Source organism: Metopolophium dirhodum, chromosome 7 (assembly GCF_019925205.1).
Source record: "Metopolophium dirhodum isolate CAU chromosome 7, ASM1992520v1, whole genome shotgun sequence".
NCBI lineage: Eukaryota > Metazoa > Arthropoda > Insecta > Hemiptera > Aphididae > Metopolophium > Metopolophium dirhodum.
This window is the reverse complement of record NC_083566.1, coordinates 31,743,677-31,763,919: the sequence shown is the minus strand read 5'-3', so window position 1 is coordinate 31,763,919 and position 20,243 is coordinate 31,743,677. Positions and strand designations below refer to the sequence as shown.

General features: G+C 28.6%; 1 protein-coding gene across 2 annotated transcripts; it reads right to left on the bottom strand.

Moving 5' to 3' along the window:
* Nucleotides 1-2,672: 2,672 nt before the first annotated feature.
* On the bottom strand, nt 2,673-19,877 carry LOC132948443 (androgen-induced gene 1 protein-like). Of its 2 annotated transcripts, XM_061018897.1 has the most exons (5): nt 19,200-19,877; nt 12,760-12,900; nt 8,226-8,443; nt 4,828-4,996; nt 2,673-3,511 (listed from the first exon to the last, which is right to left on the bottom strand). In XM_061018897.1, exons 1-5 carry the CDS (start codon nt 19,371-19,373, stop codon nt 3,491-3,493), a joined length of 723 nt encoding a protein of 240 aa, XP_060874880.1. In that variant the 5' UTR covers nt 19,374-19,877; the 3' UTR covers nt 2,673-3,490. The 2 variants fall into 2 exon arrangements, with proteins under 2 accessions (XP_060874880.1, XP_060874879.1); XM_061018896.1 differs by lacking the exon at nt 2,673-3,511 and having other exon boundaries at nt 4,404-4,996; nt 19,200-19,872.
* Nucleotides 19,878-20,243: the final 366 nt, after the last annotated feature.

The window sequence follows — 20,243 nt, the reverse complement described above, 5'->3', positions numbered from 1 at the left end:
TTGTTATTTTAAATATTGGAGTGAATTTACCAATCATCAGGTTTAAAGGTAAAAATATTATCTATAGCAAGGGCATCTTGTATTTTTTTTTAATATTTAAATGTCGAGGCAAGTAATGCGCATTTTAAAACTATAAATAACATCGACGAAATATCTATAGTGGTTCACTGTGGTTATTATAAGACCAAGGCTGTATTAATTGAACATTTTGCGCTCCGGGTCAACATAAAGGTCTAGTTCTCCTTTCGACCATTTTACTAAACGTATTGCTAACTCATGCCCATCACACGAGTCTTTAAACACCATATTACATATTATGATATATTATTATATATACTATCTTAGAAGCCTGTACCAATTATATAGGATAGACTGCTCCTCCAGTAGGTCCACTGTAGGTTATAAGTGTAGCGGGTTCGAATCTGCCAAGGACTGAAACAATATTCACTTTTTTTCCCCGGGCAATCACTTTGTACGTACAGCTAGTGTGCACTGTATACGAAGTCAGTGACATGAAAATGGGTCGTACTCTCACGTATCTCAACCTGATTGCCTATAAACAGAAGTCACAATGTGACGTAACGTAGACCATTTTTTCCCGCGACATCACATGCAACAACTTCGCGAAAATGGGCATATTAAGCGTCCCAGAGATATCTCTGGATATAGTCATTGAGTACTTAAACGCCTCATCAACACCTCAAAATACCTCTCATCATGACTGAATGGGATCTCTTTGTTACATCACAGGGATTGTGCCAAACTGCCAACAACAGATCGACGTATGAGATTCGAAGCATTGGAGCCCTTTACTAATGGGAAGGAATAACTGCGCCGCGATGTCATTCCAGACCTTATATTCTTAGACCGGACCAGGCGCTGCTACCGAATGGTTGAGTGGGACGGCATGCCCTACTGGCTACTAGTCAAGGCGGAGTACCAAAGACTGGAATGGTGCACTGGTGCAGGACGGTGGAAAGGATCGCGGTGCACAGACGGCAGGCAGGGGGCGAAGCTAACATTTAATATAGGTATACCTATAGCTATATGTATGATGTGCACAGAAGGTGAAAATTAATATGCATAGGTATATAGAATCCTTTTTTTAAGTTAGGTATAACATGAATTATATTATAAAAACTATACTCTATATTGTTGTAAAATAAACCTTTATAATAATATATAGATCCGGGTGGCAGTATAATGTGCAAGAAATTTCCTACACCCGGCTTAGTATATTATGTTTGAACAGGAAAAAAAGGTATAAGTATAATACATTACTACTATTAGGTATTTATAATTAATGTACCTATATAGTACGAACTGTGCGCAGTAGATGTAAAGTAGGTACATTATATTATACAACACGTTATAACATATTTTGTTCTCACGACGCATCCAAGGTCTAAGTTTGTTGAAAATTCCAATATAGAACTTATAAATATTAATTTTAGTTGACAATAATTTCAAGTTGATCGATTTAGTATTACTACGACGTAACTAATTAATATGAGTAAATATAAATACGTGCTTGCATAATATATTATTATATACCTACCATAGTATTTAAACTGTAGCTGCTTATTCATTTTTACCAGTTCACGATGCTCAATCTACTGTACTGACAAGTGGCAACGCAGTATACCTATAATACTATATATATATATATATATATATTTGAATAAGTTTAAAGGCTAGCACACACTGCAACGGTGGTGATATAATGCTATTGGCTTGGCGGTGCCACCGTGGTGGTGGTAAATACTAAATTGTGTCCGGCACACCGTCTGTTTTTTACCACTACCATCGCAGTTGCGCAGTGTTTGAGGGGGGGGGGAGCGGACTTGACTTACTGTCGGGAAATGTGAAACCAATATTGTAGATAATATTGGGCGCATGCAGGCTGCAGAGTGCAGACATTGTTGCATTTGAATCTGATGACCATATTATACTAAAAGAATTATACATATTATACTGTATATTAGACAGGTTAGTAGGGCGCTAGTGCAAGTAGTACAGGTACTAATAAAACATATTAGGGGCCTATATCGGACATCGGTAATTAATCAGAATATTATTAAGTCATACCTAACATCATTATAAAAAATTATTAATTCTAAGATTAATATGATATAATAGGTATTTCTAATATATTATTGATTAATACTAAGTATCATAACGTAATCTTTAAACTTATAGACTATATAATATAAATATATACACCTATATTTAGGTATCACTGCAGTTTCAGTTTCAAGTTTGTTTATTTATTTAAATTATCATTTAATTGTTGACGTTTGATATCTGTTAAATTAATGAGTTTTAAATAACTGTTCGGCTTTATACACATAATAATGTAGGTCAATCGAAGGTGTTAATCTAATTTGTAGTGGCAAGCATAAACATGTTTCACTGATAAATAATGCATTTTTCTATAGATATATCGATTTTAATTGAACTAATTGATCGCTTCCGGTTAATGTAAACATTGCCAAACAGAATAAAATAAATTCACGATAAACATTTTCCATTACCTAAATAAATATATATTATGTGGGTAATATCAATATTTTTGTATAATATGGTAGGTACTTAGTACTTTCATTAGACTAATAATAATTGTTTACCTAACTAGAAATAAGTCCTGTATTGATTATTGTATTGATATGTGCATATATGCAAGGTAAAAAAAAAAAAAAAAACATTTTTTTCTTTCTTTTTTTTCAAAAAACACACATTATATTACTATACTAATCACTATACAGAGGATTGTTTTTTTTCATTATGATCGTTAGACGCGCTCATTATAATATCGTTGAAACACTTGAAACAATAATAGGCACTTTATTCGTAGTTGATAATGATAAATCGGACGTATAATATACCTTAAACCTATAATTATTTATTATTATACAAACTTTGAAATAAAAATTGTAATCAATTGAAATTTACATTGACTTATTGACAATACCGGAACGTCCAATTCAATTAAAAACACAGATATATCATGCTGAGCGAGGTTACAAACTTCAGTCGCATTGTGAGCTATGACTATTATAGACAATGATAAAAAAAAAAAAATTGAATTATGAATAATGAATTTAAATTTGCCTATGTTGCTTACTATCAACGACCAATATTATATAAATAAATAATAAAAAATTACTAAATGTATTACACAACCTTACAACTAGGTATTTATTATGAGTACCTATGTATAACTGGTACAAGGTAACAATACTATAGATCGTACAAATCTATATAAATGACATTGTAACAATGTTAATAATATACAATTTGTTAAATATATAAAATATATGAGTGCATAACAAAATTAGTCAAACCAAAACATTAGATTAAATGCATGCATTTATAAGCAAATTAAGCGTTGATAAGAATATGTACAATGGTGAATATGGTATTGTTATATAACTAAATTATATTATGTAATGCGTTTTTGATCAACGTGTTTGTATAGTTATATCGCTTATTATTGTCGTTTTTCTTGAACCTGCGAACATATGTAACATCCAAGTATGTTAGAATATTGAATAAAAACATTCTTGGTAAAAGCTAATAATGCAGGACTATGGGGCGTATTTAGACTAATTTGCTGACATATGTTATGCGATGCAAAGGTGGGCGTTAATTAGTAAATATTTTTATCTAAACTTATAAACTTAGGGCCAGTTGTACCATCTCCGATTAAAGTTAACCGAAGTTTAATTGGCCGAATTTTCCCAGTTATAAAATCTGTTATCAGCTGATCAAGCGTAATCGAAGTGTAACCGTAGACGGTACAACCAGCCCTTAGTTTGTTAATTTTTTAATCTATAAATAACTTAACTAAATTTATTGTCCATTACAATAACTTATATTTTTTTTAATAACTTGAAAAATAATAGGCACGTTAGTTAAAATTATGTTTATATTAATGTAAAATTGTAAATGAAAAAAGAAAAATTAAAAAAAATTATTTATTTAATCATGTTGTATATAGTGAAGACAACAAGGTACATGCATATCATTTGCCTAAACCATAACAGTGTGTAATGATAAGCAATGTAGCTATAAGCTAAATTATTAACAAAACGCTTGTAACTTTTGAAAATAATTTAAAGTTCAAAGTTGCTTACAGACTATAATATTATTATAGTGTGTCCTAGCAGATGATAAGTAAAAAAGAATAACTTCCTATATTATTTTTAACTAAGTAGTTAAGTAAGTTAATATTTTTTTCCACATAGGTATTTAGATTTAAAAGTATTTTTTAACTTAAAAATTGTAACGTTCTGGACTTAATTTAACTAACTTCAGCCATTTTTTTCAAAAAACTTGCCCACCTTTGATGTGATGTATATTATGAACGTGATAAATATAATGTTCATAAATGAAAGGCAAAATGAACAGAAAAATCATAGTATTTTAATGTAATACTGTAATATTATTTTATATCCAATATATTATATTATACACACACACACACGTGCGTGCGCCCACAAATGTGCGTACACTCACACAAATAAACAAAAAAAAGATTAATACTAAACGACAATAGCAATATAGTAGGTAATAAAAATAAAATATTACACACGTCCATACAAAATAATAATCACATTATCTTATATAATTTTGTCTGAAGATCCATTGTTGTACAGTCTTGGATCGAACGATATATTTTTTTATAGAATATCCGTCATCAAAAAAACAATCATAGTAATAGTTACAATAATAATAATAATAATAATAATAATAATAATAATAATAATCATATAGTATTGAGAGAGCTTTTCAACTTCTTGTCTAAGGATCGTACTGGTTTTGTACCTTTTGAGGTTGATAGCCCCAGACAAACTTGTTGAAATATTCGCCAACCATGTATAAGACAGATGTGTACACAAACGTGCCCAGGAAGAACAAACATCTCAATGGCAGGCTCAACTGAGTAAGGATCGGATACACCCACATATGGCACTGGCTATACACAATGTGAATCCTGTAAATTGTACAGTAAAGGCTTTATTAATTTATTGGTGTAGATGAAAAACCATTCTTTAAATGATAATAGTAATCTATTATCTTTTCTTAGTTCGTAGTTTCTTACAAATAGTAATTAACTATTGAATACCTACAGTCTACATACTAGATTACTTGAGTGTATCTATAATAAGACTAATGGCTATAACTACTGTAAGTTGTATATTATTATATTAAATGTTATAATATTGGTATTATAATAATGCCTGCAGTGAATAAACTTATGTAAATTATTTTGTATTTAAAATCTTATTCCATTTTAAATTTAAATATGACAGGTTAAAAAATGTCATACTATTTTCCTGAGCGCAATTTTATTTGATAAGCGTTTTAATTTCAAATTGTCCGTCTTTTTCGATCAGAATTGTTTTTTCGTATACCGGTATACCTGTATATAGGTGCATTGATTTATCGAATTTATTGAATCCAAACCGACTATGCAGCAGTTGCAAAATCTCCGGTTTTAATAATTATATTTAAAATAATGGCTATCGGTTGCTATTTCATTTACAAAGCATTTCAAAAAAAATAAAAAAATTAAAAAAATAGTTCAAAATATTTACCGATATTACTAAAAAAATATTCTATATAATATAGTCTCCTCCCCCTTCCACCCCGATCTTTGCAATGCACTATACACGGGTGGTGATAAAGTCTTTCGATTGTATGGTTATTTTTCCCTGCAATTAATATAAAACTAGTAAACTCTCCGGGTGAACATTATGTTGACAATAATAATATCATAGCTAACAGATAAAGAAATTGATTTATACCTAGGTATTAATATTTTTTTATTATTTACAGGAGTTAAAATGGTGGGACGCAGGTCCCCTCTGACAGTGGTTAAAAAGCGTCCCCTTTAACAAATTAAGATTAGCATTATTCAGGGTTAAAAGTGGGATGAGTATGCTTACACAATCAATGTTTATACATTATAGATTATATTAAATACAATTATACATGGAACGCTTAAAACTATATGGAGACAGTAATCATCCTGGAATTTTTTCCCACTTTAAGCCCAGATTATTTAGTATAGTAAATTTATATACCTGCATTTTTAGAAATTTTTATGTTCATATTATATTACATATAGTGAATATTAATTATACAATTAAAATGTAGCCAATGTAGGTAAAAATTAAGTTATTACAGACTCGGAAGAGTTATGGAAAAATACCCTTCAGGTGTACTGAAGTGAACCCTGGACAGTTTATATAACATACGGGTGTTCCACTTTTCCTCCACAATCGACATTTTCATTTTCGCGGCTTTGTCCGTTTACCACTAGTATAATAATATATATTTCAATTTTCTGCCACAGCAAATTTCAGTTTTTAGATTTTGGTAACCCCTTACTATAAAAAATATGCACAATTATTAAAAATTGGCAATCACTTTGAAAAATAACTTTAAATTGACCGATTACTGAACTACATGAATCAAATTCACAAGCAATTATTAAATTGTTAAATATTCAAACTGGCGCAGTTTAAAAAAAAAAATGAATAAAAGCTAAAAAATATAAGTCATGAAATAACAAAAGAATCAAAATTCAAATGTTTTTTACAAAATGTATCATTTTATGTCTGAATTTTCAACCATTTTTATTAATTATTAATTATATTTTACTTTATACTTACTTATTTTTTTTAAATTGTTATTGTTACAAGTAAGTAGTTTAGTTTTTCAAACTATACATTTATAATCTATTATATTTATGAAAATAAAAACTATTTTATATATTTTATATTTTATTTAGAAAAAAAAATGTCATCTTAAATAATAAATAATATTATATCATTAAAATCAATATTATTAGTCAATAATTAACTTTAAAAAAAATGGTAGGGGGGAAATGTCCGCATCAAAAATATATCGCTGGGAAATGTCCTACTAGACCGAAAACAGTCGGGTGAAATATGTACTTTTACCACTATAATATATTGGCGGATATCAGTGACGCCCTACATATACCCTTCAGGTAGTAAACCCAGGAAAGTTTATGGATCATAAAAATCGAGAGTTTACAATAACCCTTACACCACGTAGTTTAAATTTGAAGTCTGTATATTTAGAAAGGTGATTATTTGATCATTTTTAGGTAATGTAAAATCTTTTGAAATAGTTCACTATATCAACAAGTTGCTTTAATGTAATATATGTGAATAATTTAAATTTAAATTAAAAAAATTATTTCTTATTAAGGGTTAAATTACTATTTATATGGATTCCAAGTTGAAGATTCTTAAATTAAGATAGTTGCTAAACGTTCTTTGATATTGAATTAAGTTTAAAAACACTTTTTAAGGTTATTTTTTGGTTCTAAACTTAACATATTCACTTTTCCCGGGTCTCCTCTAAGTAACATATTTATAAGTTGTATTTGTTGTTATTCGTTCATATTTCTTGTTTTTTAAGTTAATCAAATAAACATAAGGTGACAAATATAAAATGACCATGAAAAAAACCCAGATAACTGTTGAAAAATAACTGGTATGTTATAATGGCATTTAGCATGTTTAATCAGTCATCACACAATTTTGGAATATTTAATGCGAATCTTGAACTATTTACATTTTTACAGACTTACAATAGATTATAAAATCTCAGTGTTGGGTAAATTACTTTTAAAAAGTAATGAAATCAAGTTACTCATTACTTCAAATATTTTTATTTAAATTGCATTTGCGTTAGGTACCTAAAATTATTTTTATCATGTTACATTACTTCTTTATTGATAAAGTAGTGCGTTACAAATAACGTTCCTTTTTTTTGAACCATATTCAATCCATATGATTCAATTATTATGTATATATTTTACAATCATTGACCTATTATAGTATTATGTACAAATGTACAATCATCTCACCTATATGGCTATATAGTCATAACTCATAATTCATAAATCATAATTAATTTTTATTAAATTTTATTTTTAAACCAAACTCTTTTCTTTTTACTAATAAAGTGATAACATTTATTCCTGGAATGTTTAGTAATATTGTTAACTATTATCGGAATCAAAAATATATAATTGATTTTTAATTTTTCTGAGATATCCTATCGGCTTGTTCTTATTATACATTCAAAACTATTATTTTAATAACGTGGAAAATAACGCGTTAGTGCGCATTTTGCATAATGTTATAGGTACCAGTAATATTAATAGAAATGATTGTACTTACCATATCAAATAAGATAACTGCAGACAGATATGTGTGGTCATTCCGAAAATACGGGATGGATATGGTCGGTAAGCGGTGACCATTTCTAGACAGGTGAATACGAATACGAACGTATGCATTGTGTGGTTCAGCCAAATTGGAAAATATAAGTCTATATCTTTAGGCATCACCAGACTACGGTCGATAAACCATAAGCTCCAAAAGGTCGTAGACACAAACTGAAATAATTTTAATAATTTTTAATTAAGCTAAACATGTTTTATTATGTTCACAATTTTATTAATAGAAAAAAAAATTAAAACATTTTATAATTTTTTATACTGTATGATACTACTATTACTACTATTACATGTGTTGTAAGTTTTTTTATGGGTGAGAAAAATTACCACTAAAAAAAAACCACGGGGAGGGGAAGGACATTAAAAAAAATGTGTACCCAGGGCATCAAAATCCTAAATACGCTACTGGCTCTCAGAATCGATTTAGTACGCAATGATCTATCATTGAATTCGAGTATAACACATCCATTACAGTGACTCTGAGTAGCTACTTAATGACAACACTCGAAACCAATATAAGTTGTACACCATAAAGTCTTGTATAGTGACATCTCCGGTTTTTTCTTAATTTAACTAAATTAAACGAGATCAACGTCCAACCATACGGTGTATAATACCATTGATGTATTGTATTACGCAGTATTTTATTGCTGAAATGTTTTTATCAGCGGAAACCTAATTTATAATCTGGAATAATTTTATTTTACTGAAATACATTGTTCTATATTTTACTATTATACATATATTATATATTATTCGGAAAGTATTAATAAAAAACAATTATAAATATTTATCAATATAATAAATAGTAATTTAAAATTTGAATAGTCAAATTTTCTTTTATAAAATTAATAAATGTATTTATTTTTAAAGCTTCCTTGCAAAATAACATGTAGTGCGTAGGAATATCTAAAGATTTAATATTCATAGTCCTTTAGACAATCGAATACATATTAAAGTCCAATAAATTAATGTATCTTGATATTTTTTTGAAATTATTTATATTTGTAAACATAACTGACAATTGGCAAAATTACAAAAAAAAAATATAGTGACTAAAGTTTATCTGCTGTTATCCTCGATTTATTTTTAAACATATGTATACATGATATAAATAACTTTTCAATGCTTCAACTTAGGTTTCAAACATTACGACAAATTCAGTGGAGCCAATTTTGCATCCATTCGATTTATTTTTGAAATGTACGTTTCAACAATATGTCATACTTAGGATATTTGCCAAATACTGTGACAATAATAAGGAAGAAAACATTTCCAAAAATGATTATTTTTAATCTTAAAACTTTTCTATATTTTAACGAGTAGATATCTGCTTTATTTTAATTTTAACCAAAACGAATTTATTATTTTATTACATAGGTAGTAAAGGAAGTTATTATTGATATTTTATCTAAAAAATCATAGCCAATATACCTACAAAGTACAAATTCTTTTAACTGAAATCCAAATGAAATTTCCATGGTTTAAATTGAATGTATATATCTATAAATATATGTATAGGTACATGTAAAAACTTCTGAGTTCCTATAATTATAATTATTAGTTATTTACTGTTAATAGTACTATAACACATTGGCACAATTTCAGCTGGATATTAACATAAAAACGGAGCATGGATAAAATATAAAAAATTAAATATAAAATATACAACACATACATGATACATGGTATAATATTTTACTTTAAGTATCTGACTAATCGGTAGACAATCAATTATTTGAAAATTTGTCTGATGTATATGATGAATTGATAACCAAGGTAAAACGATATTTTCTTATTTTTCTTTATATTATTTCGAAGGACATAATATAAAGATGATTAATGAATCATAATTAACAAATCGTTAACCATAACCCAAATAGTTATGAATACACTAACATATTATTTTAAACATTGTTACTACGAAGTTATTGAATGTCATGGTTCAATTTCGAGGATTTTTACGTTTCAATTTTTCTATTATTTATATGTGAATTAAAATGCTACGCATTACCTTTTCCTTATTTAATATCCATGTTCTTCAATAATTGTATTTTGTTTAAATATGTATCTAAAAGTATTATACCTATCACTGAGTATATCAAACTATCTATTTACCTACTCAATGCTTAAATGTGTATTTTAGAAGGTTCGAAATAACAAGTACTTTAGTAGGGACTATATACTATCGATTATAAATACTAATATTAACAATCTATAATATTATTATTATTATTTATTATTTTTTATTATTTTAATTAATTGTTGTATCTATATGAATTAAAATATTCATTCAAACGCGTTTTGTTGCATTATAGTCGTAGATCTAGGTCATTGTAAACTGTATATATACGATGAAAAAAAAATTGTGATATACGTCATATTATGAACTATGAAGTTTATACCTTCAGACTTGAAGTTTAAGTTATAAAAAAAACTATAGATATACGTAATAATTATTAGTACAAGTATAAATAATTCAGATTAAATCAAACATAATTGGAGGACTCTCTCTGTTGTATATAGTACCGATGTATCGAATGTACATCGTCACTAGGTTAGTCACTGTAAAAAACGATGCTAAGCGGAGACCGTCAAACAGCCTATATTTCACTTTATTATATTTTAACCCTCAATAATGAACTTTGTAGGATATACTGAAATTAAGTTTATAATAGGCTAGGTCAGTAGTTTTTAAACTGGGTGCCGTGGACTTTCTACTATTCGTCCAAAACTAAAATTATAAAAATATAATTAATAAAAATGTGTTAGCCCATCAAGCACACATTTCTAATTAAATGTATATAATTATAACTCAAAACAATTTTGTTCATCTAATTATTTAGTGCGAATAAAAAAAGGTCAGTGTGACGTGAACATTTTTTGAGGAGGAGCACGGTGTGCCGTGTTTAATAAAAGTTTGAAAACCTCTGGGCTAGATACTTATAGGTATTATAACAATACCTATAAAAATTTTTAAAGTACCTACTAAGGTGAATAATAATGATTTTAATAATATTACAATAATCTAAAACAATCATTGTTTCCTTAGCCGGAATAATGGGACTCTTTTAAGTTAAATAAAATTAAAAAAAAAGGTTTAAGCTTTTAAAACATAGTTTATATTTCATTAATTGTTAAAATAAATATAATTTAACTAATTAAACAACTTATTTTTCATAAGAACACGCTCGTCTGAACGATTTTTTTAGGTGGGTAGGTACTTATAGATTTTGTTACATAATAATATTCATTCAAGATTAATTAGTCTTTTAACATGCTTTTTTTGTACAGCTTTTTATATTGGACAATATTTAATGGAAGTTCGTAATTTACAAAATCGTTTTATTACGCATCATAAATATTTAAAAAAATTAATCAACTCACATTTTTTTTTAGTTTACCTACGTCAATTATTTTAAAAAATAAACACAGAAATTAAATTAAATTATGAAGTTAACCTCGGTAATAAAGGAAGATAGAGGGGACTGAGGACATAACCAAAGGAAATCGATTGAAAAAAATCTCATTATAGTAGAAGATTGCAATCCGACGACGGACGAGGTTGTGTGTCCGAGAGAGCGGAGGAATTAAAATAGATAAATTCTTGAATAGTCGAACAGTACATGATTAAGCTTCCTATAGATTAGTTGTCTTCAACCGGTCAACCGCGGGTGTATATCGAGCCTCGACCCAATTTTGGGTCACGTGAGCAGGCCAAAACACACTTTTAATTACTAAAAAAAACTATATGGTAAAAATATATTGCATTCAATTGTACGAAGCAAATAAAATTAACATAATAATACTCAATTAACTGAAAATATGTCCGTTTTTACACAAAAACATTAATTATTAATCAGTTTTTTTTTGTGGGTCATGTGGGTCACAAAAAATAGAACTCGAGTCCAATAAGGTTGAAGATCACTGCTCTAAATGGAACGTGCGCGTGTAGGATGAGCTGAGGGATAATAAATAAGAATGAGAAGCGAAACCAGTTATAATATAATGAGTTCTAATTAGTGTAAACAACATTTATATTCAAATTGCAAGTATGTACATTATGTATCTATTGCAGGTACCTAGGTAATTTTTTTGATATAGTTTTTATTACTTGTGGTATGCTTGAAAATCCTAGAAAACTATGTTGTTTTCTAAAAAATAGGGGTATGCAACTTCAACCCTTTTGTGGCACAGGTTAATATTGTCCAATTCTCCTTAAACTTTTTATACATCGTTTTTATAAGTATTGAAACCAATCTAGGTTATATAATTAACAAATTTTCAAAGTTCAGTTTGAAGGACCACCCTCCTAGGTATGTATAGGTAGTATATTAGTATGTAGTATGTACCCATTGTACCCCCATTCGCTGTTGTCCCAACATATTTTTATAATATTTATTTATTAACTAGTAAATATAAATCTGAACACTAAAAATATTAAGATTATGATTAGATTCAAAAGTTTTACTTACCATACTTAGTGGAAAAGCGATGCTGGCGAAGAAAAAGTTTTTCACTTGAGACAGTGTTTCCAAGATCGATGTTTTAGTAGGGAAAATCAACGGAAATATGTCCACAATCAATGCATATAGGAAAAACAATGCTTGAAAACACTATACAAATAAAATAAATACAAATTAGTACAAAATAATTAAATTAAACGTATTATTATCAGTTTACCACTATATAAAATTCTTAACGAGTAATTAATAACTAATACATAATATTGAAACATCATAATTAATATCATACATTAATTATATTGTTTATTGATATTATAAACCTACATGGCTACATTAACATAATACATAAATTGATAAATATTCAAAATAATATAATAAGCAGATAAGAGCACGATTTTTGTCGTAAAATGGAATTCCTGATACGATTTTCAGATTTGGAGATAATAGCGAAGAATCTATTGGTTTTACTGTCTATATTATTTTAATTTTTTTTAATTTACACTTTCGAATGTAAGTGTGCTCAATTAATTTCACCTATAAACCTTTATAGTTTGGAAACCGAATAGTACATTGAAGAGGAATATTCCGAATGTATTTTTTCTTCTTCTTAGATTTTAGGAACTATATCTAGTAGATAGAGACTATCGTGTCGCACATCCAATCTTCCAATTTGCTCCAACAGTTGCTCGTGTTTTCGGGCAAACTGGCCTTTCATTCAGAGCCTCGACGTATTTTAAATTATATCATCCAATATCAAACAGGGTCTCCCAATTGGTGTTTTTTTGACTAGATTATCTTTTATAATCATCCGATCACATTAAATTTATCTTATCTACTGCTGAGAACTGTCAAACGATTTTAAAGAAATGTTTGCAAGTGTGCTATTTATTATTCTCCACTCTTGGTATTTGCTTTGGAGAGGGCTGTTAATTTATTACATTGGGAGGCTTAATTAGAATCCTTCATAAGTTTGGTACCTACTATTAAAGTGAAGTTCTGGTCTATGATTATTATTTATAACTTCTCCAAATATGAACAAACTAAAGTAAAATGTATTCTTAATTCAAGGTTTAACCGCATGAGACTGAAATACAATATTATATCACAAAAAAAATAGTACGACATATTGGTACCTACAATTAATTTATCGGAGATTACGAAAAATGCATTATATACCTACCTATACCTACAAAGTTGGTATTCTTTATAATTACGTCTGTAAAAATGTATTTATATTTTAGCAGGTAGCTATGCAGACATGCAGTATTGCAGCAGTATGCAGTATTCAATATTCATACATACGATATAATATATGTACTAGATTACCTGCATTTACAAACTATTTTGTTCTATGAATAAAAAAAAACACGATTATACTGTAACGAAACAAATTACTTCAACACAGCAATATATATATACGAAGAATTTATATATATATAATAATATGTTTATTATACGTACAATATATCCTATACGGCTCTACAGTATAATATGTATAATATATATTTTTTTCGAATGTCATTTTGTAATTCTATTATTTCATTACTTTAACTGCGTTATTTTTTTTCAGTGCACGCATATGTATGCGAGTGTATATGAGAATGTGTTAATAGGTACACTGCAATTATATTGACCAAATAAGAAAAAAATTTCTTTTAAACCTATTCCAAAATAAGATGATATATATTATTCCACGTTTCAATAACAATTTAAAAAACACGATGTACATTTGGAATCAATTTCAAAATATATTATAGTTTAATCAGCATATATAGAAATTACAGTTATAATCCTAATACACACCATAAAAACAACAAGATCGATTAACGATAGTAATATACATGCTTACATTTGTATACTGTAGTTGTCTGTTATCAAAATTTGAAAAAGTATATTTTAGATAAGTTGGTTTGTGTTTAATAATAACATACAATTATATTGTGTTAGCCGTGTCCTTGGGCGTTTTTAAATTCGTAATAAAATAATTTTCCATTCCCACCTATTCAAAACGTATACAATATGTATTCTACATAGATAGTTGTAACAACTGATAAAATACGATCGAATTAGGATGAATAGAATATAATTTAACTCAGGTATTAAATTTATTGTCCGGAGGGGAAGTAATGCTAACGCGGTTCCTCATCCGGTCCTCGATTAACAAAAAAAAAAAAAAAGGTATTAAATTTATTCATTATTATTTATAATTATGAAATAATATACGTGTGAATAATATAGCTAGGTAAGTAGGTAATATTATGAAAAATAAGTACCCTAATACCATTTGAGACATATTAATAAAATATACCACTAATCCACTAATGCTACCTATAGCAGTATAGCTAAATAAATAAAGAACAATACTGAATACAATAATCGTATGCAACATTATTATTATGTACCCATAATTGCACTAGTTATTGAACAAAATTATTCTTATTATATAAGAGTGTGGTGGTCATTTAAAAGAGCACTAAAAAATAAAAATGCTTAAATTTTCAACTTTGACATTCCTATATTTTATAATTAAAAATCAATTTTAATGATTGTATGCTTATGTTATTAGGTATAGGTAATAGGTAGGTACCTAATAATATACAAGCATGCATAATATTATAATGTAACAAGTAACAACTGACAGTATGGTAGGTATGTTATTAGATTGTCATACTATTAAAATGTATAATTTGGTCTGAAAGTTACACGTATGCACTATGCAGGTCGTGTATAATGTATGTATTAATGTTATACTTAGTTACTATTCTTTCATTGTATGGGCCATGAATATTTATGAAAATAGTAGGTATCTAAAAGTTTTTTTTTACTTTATTACTTTTTATTTCAAAAATCATCTAACAAACATCAAACTTTTTAAGTCTGGTTCTAGTGTTTGAAATCAATCCTTGGCGAATCAAGAATCGGAGTTAAATAATATACGAGTATTAGATATTTTTACTTTCACTATAATAATGTATCACTATATTATAGTCGTCTTACCCGTTTTCGCGTTATGGCAGTTGTTTGTTGTTATAATTATAAGAGATAAAGCTATTACGTGTACAAAGAGTGAAAATAAAAAATATGTTTTTAAAAAGTAAAATCACCATGTGTGTTATAACTTGGACTAGGGACTTATAGGAGTTTCAGAGTTTTAATGTTTTAAATATTCATTCAAAATATAGCTTAGAGATATAGAAATCTGTTTCATAATACCTGCAGGAGTATACAGTAGTATTTTGTTTGTATATTTCGTATATTTTACTCTTTTTTACGTGTTAGTGCATATTTTGTTATATTTTCATTTAGAATACATATTTATACAAAAAATGTAATGTAGGTTTACCTTAAAGGATACTCAAAGAAATTAGTGGGGGTCGTGTTTTCCTAGTAAGCAGGACCATTATGAACTACCGATATATAAAAAATATTAATACATATTATACCTAGACATACTATTATATTCGAACAAAAGTCATTGGTCATATAGACATATATAGTAATAGAATAACTGAATTAAGTTGATCCAAGAATTCCTATGAAGAGTATCATTTCACATTTGTATGTATGTATGTTACCTACTAATTAGTTATAATTTTCGAATATACTATGTTAAATCTCGATAACCCATTACTAATTGGAATTGGATTCTGGATGCATAACCCATAAACAATAAAACCTTAGATACAACTACGACTAAAACTATGTATATTATATTATTAAACTAATCTAATTCATGTATATAATTTGCGTATATAAAATTAGCTTCAAACTAATAAATGAAGGGTTTGTTGCAAAATACAATAATATAAACTACCGAGTCAGTTTGAACACCGTATAATGTTGAACAATTTACATATCGCAAAACACGTTGGACCTTGAAATAGATTATTATAAACCGTAAAAATATCTAAGTCTACTGATTGATTTGCTCAAGTGTGGTACATTTGACACTTATAATCAACAATTCTGCACTGTTAGCTATTATGTGTTGAAGCTTGAAACTTTAGGTATACTGTTTATGGCATTTTCCATAAAAGTAATCACACAATTTTACGGTTCATGATTACATACCACCAATAACCTACACGTGTAAAGTGTAATTGATTAATTTTTAGTTTAAAATAAACATAATTATACAATATAGTATATAATATATATATATATATATTATATAACGTAATATTATGTTTACCGTGAATTAAAAAATATCAGTATAAAGTCCTTGTTTGAGAACCTCTCCGGGCTGGACCTGTTATTTACCTCTTTCGCGACAAAATGTAGCCAATCCTCTTCTTCTACCACTGTACCAAATTTAATCGCAATCGGATGAATGGTTTAGAAATGTATAAAGGATATGGCTTTTAGGTAGAAACAATTTTTGTGTTATATAAATATTATATAGATTATGTTCAAATTATATCTTAATTTTAAAATTAAGTTTTCAATTGTTGTAGTATAATATTTATTGTTTGTGTATAAGACGTATTAATTATAATTTAAAGTATACAACGCAATTACATCAATATACTTCAAGATAACCCCTCTCTGGCTCCCTCTATAATTTATATAATTATAAATTATAATATATCGATAAATAAATAATCGATAGTATACATATGCGTATGCATTATGCATACAAGTAATTTTCGTAAATGTTCCATGTTTTTCTACTATTGAACCACCTTAGTTACTTACTTAGGAAAAATATAAATCACGGATTTCTTTATGCTATTTTAGGTACGTTACTGTTTAATTGAAAACTATATGAAAATGTCATAATTTTAAAACTAATATATAGGTATACAATATCAAATCTATTTAATATTATCTATTCTAATATATTATATTATCTTAAAAGTGTACTAGTACAATACAAATACTACAGAATTTATACATATAGGTACCTACAGATGGATACCTAGAAGTCTATAAAAAATTTAATTGCATACTTCAGAAATAAAATACAGAACTCCGACGACCAACATTTAGGTTGTTAGGTCTATCTATATCACCATTCAACTAATCCGTTCTATAAACTACAGCATTCATACAAAATAGTAAAAATCAGAATAACAAAAAATAATTTATCGTTATTGTCGTCACAACTCACAATATCTAATTGACACCATCTCTAAATTAAAACTTATTTTTTATGTCATTAGTCGTTAGTCATTACTCATTAGTCATTAGTATAGATTCATTGATTATAAATACCATACGTCCATACATATAATATATACAGAGTGATCATTTTAATAGTAGATAAATACTCATTAATTCAAAAAGTACCTATTAACATTTTTGAAAACATTTTCATTTAATGATTCACTAATATTAAATTAACCAATCATAGGCCTCCAAATCATGTTGAAGGGACCATTAGCTCACTATTAATTCTTTAAGTGTTAGTAATTGTTTATGAAACTTAGCATAATAGTGCCTATTGGTTATTAACTTAATTTAGATCCTAAGCAATATTTTAACATTTTTTTTATTTTTGCTTATGAATGAAAAAAATTAATATGCAATCATACAATTCCGGTTGAATTTAATTTCAAAATGATTATTCATTAAATTGTTTAAAACTTGTAAATATTGTTTTAAATACATATACTTTCATTCCTCACTTCCAAATCAAATCTTATCTTCAGCTTATGTTTGAGAGTATATAATAAATTAAATTAAATTAATAAAACTATTAAATACAAATAGGGCTCACCTACTCAACAAACAACATTTATTAACTTTCTGAAACCTTCATAACAATAATTTTATTTTTATATTTAATGCTCTTTTGACACCTAGTAGTTGTATTACTAAAAATACTACGTACTCTAATATAAAAATTCATAGTACCAAGAGCTAACTCCAAAGGGGGTGATCTGGTGGTGGCCTAAGACTTTGGTAAAAAATGACCAGTACATTTTATAAATATTTGTTGTTTTTTCCAACAACAGTATATAGTAATAAACTGACAAGTGACAACCAACAGCGTTCATAAATATATCAGAATTTCGAATCTTATACAGACGAGAGGCGCGTCATTTGGGGTGAGCGGGAGGGTATGTAGTGTGTTTATTCGCATCTGTGTTCTGTACTATTTTGTAAAATAGCAAATGGAAAAAAGAATGAACATAAAACTAGTAAACAATATGCCATGTAATATGATTTTTAAAATGGCCTACAAAAACGTTGGCACCGACAATTGAAAAACTGTAATTACGTGACTACTCTTATTGTTGTGTGATAAATTAGCGTTTAAGACTAGGTAATGAAGCATTTTCAAAAATTAAAAATTGTATCGTTACTGTTTACGACTTATTTTACATGCAACATGTATGCGGAATATAAACGAACAATGGCATAGATAATATAAGCACCAGGAAGAGGGATATAGGTATAGGGTTATAAATTGGTATATTTAATACTTTTAAATTCGATTTACTCACTCCGTCTAAAAACGTGAGGTACTTGAATTTCCCGCCGAATGCGTCGTCGATGGGATTCACGTGCGTGGGTATGTTGACGTGAACGTAGTTATAGTAGACGGAGAAGACGAACGTGATGGTGCCGAGCACGTGCACTGCGATGTTGGCCACCGTTAAATACGACGCCAGACCCATGACGGCTGTTTAGGTGTATTAGGCTTATATAGAAAAAACCCCGGAGACGTGTGTAAAGCGTAGTATAACAATTATTAATGTAATACGATTTATTAATTTCGTAGATGCCGAAAATAATATTATAATATTAAACGAACAGAACGAAATGGACTCGCGCACGCAGCACGCGGAGTTGACCGTAATAGTATGACGGTGTAGGCTACGGCGACGTGTAAGGTATACCGGAATATTCACAGAAAAGCGATATACGATCGAAATCTGATCGAGAGACTACAATACTATTATTGCGGCGCGAAATCTAAACGAGACGATCGCACCAGACGAACGGGCGAATGATCACTAAACAGCAAATGACCGTCGCGACTCGCAAACGCCTTCGAATATGAAATAACAGTCGTTGGCGAGCGTGCGTTGCGTTGCGCGCGCTTGCGTTTGTGTCACGTGAGTGTGTGTGTTTGTGTGTGTATGGGTATGTGCGTGTGTGCGTGTGTGGGTGTGTGTGGTGTGTGCGTCGCGTGTGTTTGCGTGAGTGTGTGTGTCAGCCGTCACAATCGTCACTGGCGCCGCACTGTCCGAGAGGGTCGTGTGCGAGCGAGTGGGCCGCGCACGCGCGCCGCGAGCAGAAGGGCACGTCCCGGCGCAGCGACAACGAATCCCGTCCGTCCGTCCGCCGATCATCTCTTTGGTCCTAAGCCTCTGTTCTTTACGTCCATTGACCTTTATAATATTATAGTATATTTATAAATCATCATCATGTTATTACTTGATATAGTGTATAGCATACTATATAGTGTTACTACAAAAAAAAATAGTGTTAGTAGAATATTAATATATTATGAATATTAAATATTACTATAATAAAATATTATA

Bases quoted from the DNA above. Each gene is read 5' to 3' on its own strand.
- LOC132948443 (XM_061018896.1), bottom strand. From the start codon at position 19,373: ATGGGTCTGGCGTCGTATTTAACGGTGGCCAACATCGCAGTGCACGTG. The intron at 12,901-19,199 runs GTGAGTAAATCG...TTATTTGTATAG, and splicing joins ACCTCACGTTTTTAGACGGA to TGTTTTCAAGCATTGTTTTT. The intron at 8,444-12,759 runs GTAAGTAAAACT...AAATTATTTCAG, and splicing joins TCGCTTTTCCACTAAGTATG to TTTGTGTCTACGACCTTTTG.